General features: G+C 35.9%; 1 protein-coding gene across 10 annotated transcripts in view; it reads left to right on the plus strand.

Annotated features, from left to right (window-relative positions):
• grip2a (glutamate receptor interacting protein 2a) overlaps positions 1 to 13,816 on the plus strand; it is a 41,366-nt gene extending 27,550 nt beyond the window's left edge. For 8 of the 10 annotated variants that reach the window (XM_058783812.1, XM_058783813.1, XM_058783811.1 and 5 more), the window contains 15 exons: positions 1,782 to 1,904; positions 2,711 to 2,881; positions 3,336 to 3,522; positions 4,783 to 4,928; positions 5,039 to 5,119; positions 5,332 to 5,395; positions 5,495 to 5,640; positions 6,343 to 6,487; positions 6,690 to 6,829; positions 6,972 to 7,163; positions 9,189 to 9,339; positions 10,881 to 11,001; positions 11,738 to 11,905; positions 11,992 to 12,138; positions 12,780 to 13,816. In XM_058783812.1, coding sequence (XP_058639795.1) covers positions 1,782 to 1,904; positions 2,711 to 2,881; positions 3,336 to 3,522; positions 4,783 to 4,928; positions 5,039 to 5,119; positions 5,332 to 5,395; positions 5,495 to 5,640; positions 6,343 to 6,487; positions 6,690 to 6,829; positions 6,972 to 7,163; positions 9,189 to 9,339; positions 10,881 to 11,001; positions 11,738 to 11,905; positions 11,992 to 12,138; positions 12,780 to 12,971 — 2,174 coding nt within the window. In that variant the 3' untranslated portion in view covers positions 12,972 to 13,816. The other 2 variants (XM_058783819.1, XM_058783821.1) reach the window with 2 other exon arrangements.
• Positions 13,817 to 15,515: the final 1,699 nt, after the last annotated feature.

Consider the following 15,515-nt stretch of genomic DNA (forward strand, 5'->3'; position numbering starts at 1 on the left):
ATCTCATATGTGGAGTCATTTTTCGTGCACACAGATTATACACTGCAGAACTGAAAACTAAGGAATGGACAGAAAGAAGTCTGTTATGCTCACCAAGGCTGCATTTATTTGACTAAAAATACAGTAGAAACAGTGAAATATTTTTATAATTTAAAGTAACCATTTCCCATTTGAATATATTTTAAAATGTGATTCATTCCTGTGATGCAAAGATGAATTTTCAGCAGCCGTTATATTTTAGTCTTCAGTGTCACATGACCCTTCACTGTTTTGCATGTTTAAATCAGCAGGTGGATTTTTGGATTTTTAATATTTTAAATATAAAATATCTGATCTCCTGGGCATCTGATCTAATAATGAGTCAGGAAAAAGATTTCTTCTGGTTTATTCACAAAGGTTAAGTTGCAACATGGGATGCATTTTTCTTCTTAGTGTGCACTGTTTTACAAAGCACATTTTGACACATACAGTACATCATCTACATAGTCCAAGCATACAGAAAATTCAGTATGCATGCGGCATACTGCAGATATAGTATGTGTATTATGGTAGTGTGCTGTTACTCTGGCCTGTTGTTTTAGTATTATTTGAATGCTAGTTTAGTATTTCATAATATTTTGAATGATCTTATGTTTATATTTTCAGTTCTCCTTTTAATTTCAGTCATTTTATGTGCTTTTGTCATTTTAGTTATTACTAGTTATATTTTAAATATTTCTATTTAGTGTTACTTTATTTTTAGTAAATTTAGTCATTTTCATTTCAGTTACAAATACAATATTTCTAGGCTACATTTTTCAAGCTCTTAAGTATTTAATTGAATATTTATTTAAAAATAAATGTATTTCAATTAACAAAATGATTTTGAATAGTTTTAATTAACATATTTTGGGTATGTTTTTATGCATTTTCTAATTTTCTGAATCCTATATGACCTAATATGTAATATTAATATGAACTGATTTAACAACTATTTTATGATTCATCAGACTTCCAAGAGTTAAGACATTTTTACACATTAATTTATTGTATTTTATTTTATTATCTGGACATCACTTGCAGAATTAAAAACTGTATGAATACCTGTATGATTCACTATATTTGCCAAAATGTGCAATGTTCAGCCAAACAAACAGGTTAGGTTTGGCTGGTTAAAATGTTTTTCCAGTGCCTCTTAAAAAATGACTTTTTTTCTGTTTGCCATCTTTTTTGTCAGCTTAGTATTTAGCATTGAGAAGAAAAATAATTGAAATAACTGCATATACGACAGCAGAGTAATACAAAGAAAAGCAAAGAAGAGGATCTCTTTGAAGTGCAGATTTCTCTCCGTCTAAACAGCTGGTCTGATGGGCGTGGCAATTCCTAACGAGCGTGACACGATGCATGCCTAATTAAGCATCATTAGTGACACAGCTGCTTAGTGTCAGAAGGATCCGTTTCTGTCAGAATCCAAAACAATGTCCTCTATCTGTCTTGCAGAGCATTTGTTTCTAATCGTGAGCGAAGAGAGAGTTTTAAGATGGTTCTTCCACTGCTTTCAGCCTTACTAGAGCAGGCCCGGAAATGTAAGAGAAAGCAAAGGGAATGGAGGGAATAAATGTGCTGTGTGGAACGCATGCCTATGAGCAGCGTCTCTGATGAATGTCAATGATCAGTGAAGCAGTGTGGATCAGTCCAGTCAGATCTTTCTGCAGGCGTATATCAGCCTGAGTGCAGTAACATAAGCTTGTTTTCAGCAGAAATAACCCATTTACCGCCCATTTTGTGTGTTTTCCCTACAGTACGTGTCCAGAGGAGTAGTCAGCGTCAGTGGGACTCTAGTGAGAACTACACCTGCGCTCCTCCACCTTTCCAAAAAACACCCTCGGCCTGGAGTCACACCACCCCTACACCCTCACACCGATGTGAGTGTCTTCATAATGTCCTGTACATTCAATTATAAACCAGATTTTTAAATGTAAACTATTTTTAAAGGAGAGGCCGACTTTTTTTTTTTTGTACGTTCATAAAGGCACACTAATATACTACTCATACTTATATTATTATTAAATATACAATATTATGCAAGTTTTCTGTATGAATGGAATACCTGGATAATTTACTGTATTATATTTGCCCACAATGCAATGTGTGGCAGATAACCTGGAAGCTTCATTCATTCATTTTTTTTAATGCATTTATATTTCTTTCTTTAATTTTAGTATTTTTGTTTTTCATTTTATATATTAACTTTTTTATTTATTTATAATTATTTATTTTTGTTTTATTTTCATTTTCATTTGCATTTATTTTTTACTTATTTTTATATTTTTAACTTAATTAACTTATTTACTTATATTCCTTTTTAATTTGTCTTTTTATTTATTTGATGTATTTTATTTGCTTTATTTAGATCTTAATTTAGTTTTTGTCTGTTATTCTTTCTTTCTTTCTTTACTTTTATTTTTCATTTTATTTCTTCTTCTATTTACATTTTCCCAAAAAAAAGTCAAGCAACATTTATTTGTATTCCACTTTTTACAATCCATGTTGTTTCAAAGCAGTTTTACAGTCATTTACAAAAGGATTAAAAATAAATATTGCTAAATAAACTGGCTGTCACTCATATTGCAACCTAACGGTATGCTAGTATTCCATTCCAGTATAGTCACACATCAATTACATATGGTGATTTCAGCATTGTCAATCTCAAATCTTCTCTCTCCTCCAGCTGTGACGTCTGGCATCTCTGCAAACACATCAGGCTTTCACAGTTACAACTGTGGCACCCAGTCGGCGTACCCCAACACCTATCCCAGCAGCACCCTGCCCTCCTACCCGTCCAGCCCTCGCTGCACCGTCACCAAGAGGAGACAAAGAAGAAGAGACCACAAGAGCTCCTGTGAGCGCATTTACACGCATGTAGATTTGTCTCTCATCGTAACACTGCTATTGAAGTATATTACTTGGGGGAGAAGAATCGTTTATTTATTTTTTTAATTAATCAATTAATCAATCAAATAATAGTAGTAGAATTTAAAAATAATAGTAGAATGTAAAAAGAAAAATAATAATTTGTAATATAGTTAAAAATGCTCAATGATATCCAATATAATAAAATCAGCAAAATAACCAATAGACTTTATATATTAACACCCCAAACTATATTACTTGGAAGAGTTGCTTATTTATTAATCTATTTATCTACCATCTTTTGATTATCATCATTTATTTATTGAATATTTTAATGATTGAATAGTGTTGTTGCAGAACTTAAAAAACAACAATTAAGAGTTTTAAGGTTCAGTTTGCATTACTGTATGTCAATTTCTATTTATTTATTTTCCCTCTGTCAGTGTCTCTGGCCTCGAGTACGGTGGGCGCCGGAGGTCAGGTGGTGCATATTGAGACCAGTGAGGTGGTTCTGAGGGGCGATCATCTTACTGGATTCGGCCTGCAGTTACAGGGGGGAGTGTTTGCTACTGAACCGCTGTCAGCGCCTGCCTGTGTTCGCTTTATAGAGCCTGACACACCTGCTGAAAGGTGAGAGGACGCCGCTGCTCCGAGCTGTCAAACTGTAGACGTGATGCATGCTGAAGCCATTGTCTTGTACATTTAGAGCCTGTGGAAAGATGTATGAACATGTACGTACACACACACGAGCCTTACAGCATGAGAGAAAGCTGAGATGCTGATCTGACCCAGTACAAAGATCACCCGTGACAGTTTGCTTCAGGATTGTAGACGTAACTGCGCAGTTGCTATTATTCTGTTGACTCCGTCTCAGTCCCAGGTTTGCAAACCTGAAGCATTTATCAAAATGCAAACCAACAACCAGATATATTTTGAATCTGTTTAATGCAGTATCAAGCAATGGGTGTTTAGATTTTAAATAAACGCTGTTCTTTTGAACTTTCTGTTCATCAAAGAATCCAAAAAAAAAGAAATCATGGTTTTCACAAAAATATGAAGCAGCACAACGGTTTTCAACACTGATAATAGTAGAAATAGTACAGTGGCTGCTGAAAACTCAGTTTTGTATCACAGGAATAAATTATATTTTAAAGTGTATTAAAATATAAATGTTGCTTTAAATTTTAATCATATGTCACAATATTACTGTTTTTACTGTGTTTTGATCAAATAAATGCAGACTTGTTGAGCATAATTATTTTTTTTCCTCCACAGAATACATTTTCTTTTAAAATGTATCATGATCATGATTATAATGATGATGATTATCTATTATTCTGTCATTCTGTTATCGTCATCTTTATATATTATCATTATTATTATTATTATTATCAAATATTTTAATAATTGAATAGTGTCTTATCATTGTTTTACAGAATTGAAAAAAATAAAGGTAATTTGCAACTTTTTAACTCACAATTCTGACTTTTTCTCGCAATTACCTTAACTTTCTATTCTATGGCGGAAACACAAATTGCAGTTCTGAGTTTAGATCTTTAAAAAAGGTTAGAATTGCTAGAAAAAGTCTGAATTGTGAGGAAAAAGTTTGCAAATGACCTATTTTTTCAATTCTGCAACATTGACAAAAGACCCTTACGAGAAGAATTACGAGATTAAAGTCAGAATTGTGAGAAAAAAGTCACCCTTACTTTTTATTATTTTGTCAAGTGGTGAAAATAAGCTTTCATCAAAATGAACCTTTTAAACCATAGTGCATGTAACAATCAGTAAAAATATATTCTTTGTCTTCTGTGGTCTTGTATTGTTACTGTACGTGCGTGTGAATGTGTCTGTTTATTTGAATGTGTGCCATGTATATTTGTGTTCCAGGTGTGGGGTGTTACAAGTTGGAGACAGAATTCTTTCTATTAATGGAATTCCCACTGAGGACGGAACACTGGAAGAGGCCAATCAGCTGCTCCGAGATGCAGCGCTGGCCAATAAGGTCACACTGGAGGTGGAGTTTGATGTAGCAGGTACAAAATGTCATTTCAGTCAAAGCTCAGTGATTCAAGTTGATTTTAAATGTGATCTGAACACACAATCACACATTTTTAATGTATATTTCCATGTGTGTATCTCACAGAATCAGTCATCCCCAGCAGTGGCACATTTCAGGTTAAATTGCCCAAGAGACGTGGAGTGGAGCTCGGCATTACAATCAGTGGTGAGTGATGACCAAAGGGGGGCGCTGTTGACCTAGAATAGTTTACAGATCAAATGTAGCTATAAATATGATCTATATTTTATTTAATTGAATGCACCCAGTGTTTAACAAACTCTATATGATATCAAATTTGAGGTGGTAATTGCATTAAATTGGGTTGCAATAATGCAAAGTTAAAAATGAATTTACTACAAATAAATTCTGATTTGCAGCAAGCAAGAAGCCAGGAAAACCTTTGATCATCTCTGAGATACAGAGAGGTAGTATTGCACACAGGTAAACCATCAATACAGCACATGGAACCAATGCATTTGATAAACCTTCTTTGACAAGAAAAACTGATAGATATTGATGTGAAATGGCCTTTTGTAATAGAATAGGAACCCTGGAGCCAGGTGATCGTCTGCTGGCCATTGATAATGTTCGGCTGGATAACTGTGGGATGGAAGAGGCCATGATGGTCCTCCAGCAGGCCGAGGGGATGGTCAAACTGCGGATTCAGAAAGACGAAGACAACCTGGGTGAGTGTGTTTTTTGTGTGTGTAGTCTTTAAGAAATTTCAGATTCTCATTTGTACTGGGGATAATTTAGTATTTGAGTAATTTTGTAGTCAAGTATTCAAAGACCTAAATGAGTAATCAAGTTCCGGAAAATTAAAGTTGCATTTTACATTTTTGTTTTAATTAAATGTAACATAGATGGATAGATAGATAGAAATAATCAATATACATTACAAAATTGTTTCAGTTGAATTAAAAACTAATTTCTAAAAATGCACATGCATTTATAATTAAATTATGTTGTGTGTGTGTGGGGGTCTCATCGTATAAAAACAATATGCATTAATACAATAGTGTTGTTATTCTTATCTATTTTTTTAATTTTTTTTGTAAATTCAAATGAATCTGAAACACAAAATAAATATATATAAATATGGAAAACTTTAACTTAAACTTATTTTCAGTTCATTGCCAAGGCAACATTTCAAATTTTAAGTTGAAGTACTACTACTAAAACTAAAACTTAAATAAAATAAAGCTAAATGAAAAAATGAAAACTGAAAATATAAAATTAAAATCTAATAAATAAACTCTAATTCTAATTATTAAAATAATATAATATAAAATAACGCTGTTAATAAACATTAAAAAAATCAGTTAAAAAGCCCTTTGTTTATTTTACCTCAATTTAACCTGTGTATGTTTGTGTATTGTTTATTGCAGATGAATTAGAGTCGTCTGGTTCGGTCATATTCACAGTAGAGCTCAAGAGACATGGAGGTCCTCTTGGAATCACCATTTCAGGCACTGAAGAGCCCTTCAATCCCATCCTGATCTCCAGCCTGACCCGCAACGGCCTTGCGCACAGGTGCACACAAACACTCAACATCTCATCTAGTGTTTCATGCAGCAGTACATGAACAATACACACTCAAACCCACATGTTTCATAATAACACACGTCATCTGAGATCTTGAGCAGCAGGCTCACATGTGATATCTGGTGGGCAGTGTGGGAACTGCAATGCAGTTAGTGTTACCTGATTTTCACATGAGATTTTATGTGTAAAGGACTGGTGCTCTTCATATTGGTGACCGTGTTTTGGCCATCAATAACATGAGTCTCAAGGGAAAACCTCTGAGCGAGGCCATCCACCTTCTGCAGACCGCCGGAGACACGGTTACACTCAAGATCAAAAAGCGATCCGAACGTAAGTGTCAGAATCAAGACCTGTGTCTGTGTGTTCTGGGGAAGTGCATGCAAACATTTCCGACATGCAATCCACTAGAAAAAGCATCTTCGTGAATAATGCATCAGTGCTTGTCCTCCTGACCCACATCTGTCTTTTCCAGCACTTTTGGAGTCGGACAGGGGCAGCCCATCCAGGACGGCTTCATGCATGAGCGACATGGAAGACGATCGCTCTGATTCTCTCAGGAGAGGGAAATACTCTGAACTTCATCGCCTGACCACACCGCCCAGTCTGGATTCAGCCATGGACTCATGGGATAGTTCGGCCCTAGATGCTGGCTATGGAAGTCAAGGTGCGGAAGATGATGACAAACGTAATTGAATGTTAACAAGGGCAGAAACATAAGGTCAGCGAGGGTTAAAGAACTCATTTGGACATTAATTAAGTGGGCGAGAGGGCTCAGATAAGGTGACCGTGCCTGGATTGGGATTTGTCCAAAGAGTTTTCTTTTATTGAGGTCAGTGAAGGAGCCTCAGAAAATTAAAGACATAGTTAGGGTTGCCAGGTCCCAGAAAATTTTAAACCAAAAACTGAACCAAACCATCCCCAAAAAAATAAAAACTAGCTCATTTCCCCCCCCACGTCCAGTCACAGTTTACCTAATAATAATTCTCATGAGTAAAATAATTAATTTAATTATTATTTATTCTTAAATGCTTATACTTCCTCAATTTCTTTAAAATCTTTGGTTGCCAGGTATTTATTCCAAGAATCAATAAACTTTAATTAAAGGATCCATTTTTATCTTTCTTTGCTGATAAATATACAGTTTGTCAGCCACGGTACATTATAAAAGTATCCAAAAACTTGCATCCCACAGTTGTGTAACTTTTCCTGTGATGGCATTTTTTAAAATAGTCTAATTCTGAAGGGAAAAATGTGACCCTGGCAACACTGGAGATAGCCAACATTTAAGTGTAGTTTATTCATACCTATGTAATATAACAATACAACAAGCAATATAACAAGCAACTTTTCTATACAGTGACTAGAAGCTATCAAGTTCCAAAAGGGCTAAAAAGATCCATTAATACCAAACACTATATTTCTTATAGTGATTATTTCTAGAAAATCTTCCCTTTCATCATAGCTTTCAAATCTAACGTAGAGCCCTGCATTTCAGCCTGGGCCTGACGGGCCCCGAATTTTTTACGCTTCTAGGGCCAGGCTTCAGGCCAATTTTCACGTCATAGTTCAGACGCGGGCCGAGCCTCGGGCCTGTTTTAGGCTTCTCCTTATTTTTATATTTTAGACATCCATCAATTAGTGATGAAAAAAAATGCAGCGCTGGTGGAAACAACACGCAACTGTCAAGAGCGGCTCGGACGGTGTTTAGTGTACGTCAGCGCAGCTGAAGAGTTCTGTGTTTAAAAAGATATTTGAATTATTTACTAATAAACTAGTGTTTTCTGAGTCCGTGTCGCAAGGATGAAGTTGCCGATCCTGACTCACCATCTCCTCATTAGACACGCCTTTAGAGAGAAGTGCATCTTTAAGGATTATGATTATAATGAAAGAGTCTTTGTTTTCGATTTGTTTTATTTCATTAAGTAGTAATTTAAAGCGTTCTATAGATATATTTAGTACGTCTGTGAGGCATGTATTCGCTGAGTTTCGGTTCATTTTTGTGAAGCGCTCCTGTTCAAGACAAGTTTGTTTTCTTTATTTTATAGAAGCACAACCTTTTATTGATATTGTGAGTGTACACAAATAAAAGTAGACCCTTTACAGTTCCGAATTATGTATTACTCTTACCTTTTATGAGCAAAAATAACGGCGTATCCACTGAAAAAAATGCAAGTGATTGCACTGGCGCCTCCATGTTCTGCAAAGAGTGCTTTATCTTCCACTCTCCCCACAAACTATTGGATATGCGTCTAACAGCGCACATTTATCTAGGTTTAATGTTTAAACATTGTTATATGCTTGAACTGTTTTATATCTATAGATTTTATTTTAGGTCGTGATGATTTGAGAAGGCTAAATTGATCGAACATAGGCTATGATCAGCTCCCTGTCTGCCACTGGCCGCTAGGTCGTTACTTTAAAAAACATTTTTCTGAATTAACTTAATAAAAAAAAAACAAAATATAATCTCTTTGCCATTGCATACACAACTGAACTATTTTAATAGCTGAAACGGTAGTATAAGCTGTTTTGGGAGAAGGGGAAAAAAGACGGCTCGGGTCAGACTCGGGCCGGTAATTCTGATTGGCTGTCGGACACGGGCCGGGCTTGGGCCTATATCTGAGGCCCGTGCAGGGCTCTAATCTAACTCCATGTTTGAGCATAATCAAACCTAAACCTTTATTTTCAGGTGTCTATATTCATAGGGCATCTGATTTCACTCTGCATCCCAATGACTGGAGACAGACCAATCACAGAAGCCCGCTGAACTCCAGAAGACATGCCCACCGTCCTGCAATGTATGATGGGAGGCTGGGCGAGGAGGACTGGACATACTCTGGGTGAGAGTTCGCTTAGGGACACAGCTTGTTGATTCTGTTGGTACAGTACTTCATCTCTTTTTATCTCGGAGATACTAAACAGGAACTAGAAGGTTAAAGAAGCATAACAGCTGATTTTTATATGAGAAGGACACTTGTGCATAAGAACATTTCAGCTTTTATAGTTTTGCTTACTAACACAAACATGTGGCTGTTCTTTCTCTTGGTCAGCTATTGTTTCCCATGTATGCGCACTTAGAAAGGAAGCATGCAGGTGAATCTCATGAATCCTGTGAAAAACATACCCAGGTCATATTTCAAAGATATATTATTTGAAGACATTCATACATTATTTGTTGTATTATACAGTTTAGGCTGATTTGAAAAAAAAAAATTGTATTAAAAACTTATTTTATTATATGTAAAATATATTTATTGATTTGTTGTGAACTGTGACCTGGGCATGTTGTCATATTTACATAATTTTTGGTTATTTTTCGTCCTAACAAATTGTGTACACTACCATTCAAAAGTTTGGGGTTTTCTAATGTTATGATCAAGTGTATTTGAATATATTTTAAAATGTAAATTATTCCTCAGATAAAAGCTGAATTTTCAGCACCATTACCCTGGTCTTCAGTGTCACATGACCCTTCAGAAATCATTCTAATATGCTGATTTGCTGCTTAAGAAACATTTCTTTTTATTATCAATGTTGAAAACAGCTGTGCTGCTGCACATTTTTCAGAAATCAGGATTCTTTGGTGAATAGAAAGTTCAAAAGAACAGCGTTTAGTTGTAACATTATAAATGATCAATTTCATGTGTGCTTGTGTAATAATTAAAAAAAACAAAACAAATTAATGACCTCAAATTTTTGAATGGTAGTGTGTATTCATGTGTATATAAATGTTTTTAATTAAGTTAAACATTACAAAACTAAAGTAACTAAAAGTGACAAAAACAAGAGCAAGTAGTAAAAAATGCAATTAATTGGGAATTCAAATGTAAAGATGTAAGCGTTTTCCAGTAGGAGAGTCACCCATATTGATTTAATGTAATTTTGTTGATCCCAGTGGAAAGTCAGTGGCCTTTCTTTGTATATTGTTTTTGGTGTACACTATTTCTGTTGCAGTTTTGGTTTGTGTTGCGAAACGCTTGTTAAAGATGCTCAGTCTAGCATTGAAACCATTAGCCTGTTTGCTTCCACAGTCTCTGTATGTTCCTACCCTTCTCTTTTCTATTTTTTCTCAGGTTTTCTGTCTCTCGCCTGCCTTACTAATCATCCGTGGGCCGCTCGCTGTCATCTGCCCTTGTCTGCTTCTTTTTTTATCGCTCATTTTTATCATTTTATTCTTTTATCGCTGGAACTAGTTCATGGCCTCTTCAGACACATCTGTGTGTGTTTCTCTTTCTTTAACCGCTGGTTTTCTAATAGCTAAGAAGGATCTTGTACAGTGACTGTTTCAATCATGCCGTACAGTTATATATAGAGAGAGAGATCTCCGTTTCCAATAGTACACCTGGCCTTACATTACCCAGGTTGCTTTGCATTGACACAGATCTGTCAGTCCCGCACGCTGTCACAACCACAACAATTCAGACGCTCAGGAGAACTATTGGTCACAAGCTCTTCAGGACCTGGAGACCTGCGGCCAATCGGAAATCCTGCGGGAACTTGAGGTAAATCTACTCTTCATCAACACTTTATCTACAGTCTGTGCATTTTGATTGTTAAATCAATGTGTTTTGGCTTTCTTGCTGCTCTCAATTTATATTACGTAGAAATGGGCAATGTGACCAAAATCTATACCATTATAGAAGTAATTCTCAACCAAAACCTTTTCCAAGATTAGATTTTTTTTTTTTAACCCAAAAATCATCTGCCATAAGGATTTTTTTTAACCAAAATCTTTCCCAAAATAAGTGATTTTAAACCCAAATCTTTATCAAGATAAAAATATTTTTTTGTTTAAGTCTTTACCACAATACAAGTAATTCTCAACCAAAATCTTTACCAAGATGTAAGGATTTTTTAACCAAAATCATGTACCGTAAGTAATTTTCATCCAAGATATAAGGATTTTTTTACACCAAAACCTCTATGATAGAAGTCATTATTGACCAAAATCTTTACCAAGATAAATCATTTTTAAGCAAAGTCTTTACTGCAAGTAATCAGCATATTTAAGTGATTTCTGAAGGATCATGTGACTCTAGCCGCGTTTCCATTACCCTTCAAATTGCGTGAATTGAAAATGCGCTGAATGAACGTCAATTTCGCAAAAAATCCCATATATCGCAAAAAAAGTTTTTACACTGCATGAGGTGGTTTTTCAGGCAATTCGAAAAAAAGGGATATATCTTTCCAAATCAAATGTGGTGCAGTTTGTATCGGAGTGTTTTATTTCCTTTCTAGGCTACCATAATGTCAGGCAGCACGCTGAGTTTAGGAGAAGACAGCGAGAAGCAGAATGAAAGCCGGACCAAAGCTCTCGCACTGAGCCCAGAGATGACCTCAGAGAACTCAGCTATACCGGAGGACATGAAGGACACCAGCCCATTCATGCCATTAGAGCTTCATAAAGTAATGTTCACTTTCCCAGCAGTTGAAATCATGTTGACATCACTACAGAATGACCGACAGATCTTCATTCTCTCCCTCTGGCTCAGATCTGTATACAGAAGGATGTTGACAGCAGGGATTTTGGGTTCAGCGTGTCTGACGGTCTGCTGGAAAAGGGTGTCTACGTGAACATGATCCGTCCGGATGGGCCTGCGGACCAAGCTGGGTTACGCCCATATGACCGTATTCTACAGGTGATGTATTGTACCAGCTGACCTTGTGACCTTTTCTTAAAGGGAGAGTTCACCTAAAAATGGAAAATGTCACTATTTACCCAGATACGCGTCACCTGTATTCTAGAAGGTTGAACCATTCCTTTAACCTGACATTTTTCTTATGGGGGTCAGTACGATTTTTATTCAGCAAGGATGCATAAAACTTGTCAGAAGTGACAGTAAAGACATTTATAATGTTGGAAAAGATTTATATTTCAAATACTGTAAATGCTGTTATTTATAACATTCTATTCAAATAATCCTGAAAAACAGTATCACAGTTTCTACAAAAATATTAAGCACCACAACTGTTTTCAGCATTGATAACAATAAGAAATGTTTCTTGAGCAGCAAATCAGCGTATTAGAATTATTTCTGAAGGATCATGCGACACTGAAGACTTAGAATAAGTTACATTTTAAAATATATTCAAATAAAAAACGGTTATTTTAAATTACAATAATATTTTACAATATTACTGTTTTTATTGTATTTTTAATCAAATAAATGCAGCTTTGGGAAGAATAAGAGACTTAAAAAATAAAAAACTACTCTGTATACTCTGAAAAAACAGCTCCTAAACTGAGTTTAAACCTGCTGTTTTTGTTTCTGACTAACAGGTCAATCATGCACGAACGCGTGATTTTGACTGTTGTCTTGCTGTGCCGTTGATCACAGAGGCCGGAGAGCATCTGCAGCTGGTCATTAGCAGAAACCCTCTTTCTCAGGCACACGTTTGGCCACCTAAAAACTGTCAGGACTCTGGACTGTCTGTGGTTTCTGCACCAAATCCAAGAAGAGTTGACCTCTGATTCCCAAAAATGAGCAACACAGAGCACAGTTTCAGTTGTTTCACACACATGGTTCTCTCTCTCAACTGCACAATGAACACATTAGCACTATTTTTGTTAATTATCATTTTCAAACTTTTTTTTGTCAAGTTAGGACCCACTACTGTTTTTTTCATGTTTTTTCAAATGATACCGCACCAAACAAGCCACATCTTCAAAGTTTATTTGACCACTCACACAGGCACGTGAGTTTTATTTGTACACTTTTAGTTACACAAAACATGTCAAGTTCATCTTCATACATGCCACTTTTGTTTCTAATATAAATAAATGACACTCATTTAGATTCTGCTGTCAACAATAACGCTTTGATGCTGATGCAGATCTGCAGGTTTTTACAAAGCACAAAGACAAAACTTCAAGCCATCTTTTGTCTGTTCAGGCAGTGAAAATCTTTCTCTGAGATCAAAACCGTGACAGTTTGACAATCGATATTTTTGAAATTTTCTGATGAAAAGGTAATTTTTTTTGTCTTGATGTGAATGTTTCAGGTGCATGTGATGCAGTTCGGTGATGTCATTTGTGTACCATAAGGAATTTTATGAGGATTTTATGGCTTTACGTCCTGATGCACACCAGGAATAAATTCAGATTTTAAGTGAAGTCCTTCAAAGGAGCTTGTTTTAAGTGTAACTTTTAAACGCAGATCCTTCTCTGTATATCCTCTATTCTGTGTATAAACCCCTTTTCCTGGATGTTAAATATGTAGAATGCGATGAATAAGGTGTACATTTAATATTCTTGGGTTAGAAATGATTATTTCCTTTTTTAAAGAAAATAAAGGATAAAAACCAGAGTGAATGTAACCCTGTCTGGTAAGAATACAGGTGCATGTTTGGATGTCTCACTGTGGTTCCAGCTCGTGTTTCCTGTCAGGACACCGTTCAGGGGTTTGATATCGTAGACAGTGTTGGCACGAGGCGGAGATGAGCTGTCCCACACCTCACCGCACTGTCAGATACTGGAAGCCAAAGCCGTTTGACACAACTCCTATTTTAGTCCAAGGGCGGATTCTGATTCGAGGAAACGTGAAGCCTAATGCATGTGCTGGGAATTTAATATTAAATGTGTAGTGTCGATTAGATTGTGGACTGATGGAGGGACAATTGCTTCATTCTGATGTGGAATAAGGGCAGTGTCTTTTGATATTTACTTCAAACAAAGACAAATAATTAACGTGCATTGGTTTAATTTTGCCATTTAAAGTGGGTAGAGTTAACTAAGATCAGATTCTTTTAAAGAGTTGATTCTTTTTAATGAACCTGTTGAACTTGTTCACGAATTACACGGATTGATCTTTCAAATGATTCATTTGTGAATTGTGACCCTGGACAACAAAACCAAATGTCAAGATTTATACATCATGTGAAAGCTGAATAAATAAGCTTTCCATTGATGTATGGTTTGTTAGGATCGGACAATATTTGGCTGAGATACAACTATTTGAAAATCTGGAATCTGAGGGTGCAAAAAAATCAAAATATTGAGAAAATATTAAAGTTGAAGTTGTCCAAATGTAGTAATGATGCATATTACTAATCAAAAATTAAGTTTTGATACATTTACGGTAAAAAATTTACAAAATATCTTCATGGAACATGATCTTTACTTAATATCCTAATGATTTTGGGCATAAAAGAAAAATGGATAATTTTGACCCATACAATGTATTTTTGGCTATTGCTACAAATATACCCCAGCGACTTAAGACTGGTTTTGTGCTCCAGGGTCACAATTGGACTGATCTGATTGGAACATTTCTCAAGCTACAGCTCACTGAATCAGTGATCCGGTGGGCAGGGGCACATTAAAGCATGGGCTTCAATGGACTGGAGCCCAGGGGCCTACTAGCTGCAGGTAAATTACATCATTTTAAATAATTATTTGCAAGGGTGTAGGTTTGATTTTGGCATTGGTGGGGACATAACGGCAGACAACAGGCGTTTAACTGCACTATACATCATTTCACAAGCTCGAACTCGCTAATTCAATTATCCGGTCGAAACGAATCTTGAAACTCGCAGGATTGGCCGAATGAGCCGAGATGATTCTTTTCAATGAGCTGCTTGATTTGATTCACAAATGATTCACTGAAGAAATCATTCGTGCTGCATTTCTCGGCCTACTGTAGAACTCGCTGATTCAGCGATCCGATTGGAACCAATCAAATTATGAGATCTCAAACGTGTGAGGAATCTGACTGATTGAGTTATTACGAATTTAGGTAGTTGCAACTATGTCATGTGTAGGTTATAAATGCTAAATCAGCTGTATTACAAGCATTTTTAATTGTCATAGTTTGCTGTTGATGTCACTTGTTTCCACACACTTGAATTATCAAACACTTCAACTGATATCGCAAGTTATTCTTTGACAGATGTGAAAAAGAAGTGTTTTCTTCGGAGTTCACTGAACATCAGCCTCATCCTGGTCCTGGTCCGTTCTGGTACACAACATCAAAAAGCAGATATAGACATTTTTGAACAGACTCGACACAACACATAC

This window comes from Onychostoma macrolepis, chromosome 08 (assembly GCF_012432095.1).
Source record: "Onychostoma macrolepis isolate SWU-2019 chromosome 08, ASM1243209v1, whole genome shotgun sequence".
In the NCBI taxonomy this organism is placed as follows: Eukaryota; Metazoa; Chordata; class Actinopteri; order Cypriniformes; family Cyprinidae; genus Onychostoma; species Onychostoma macrolepis.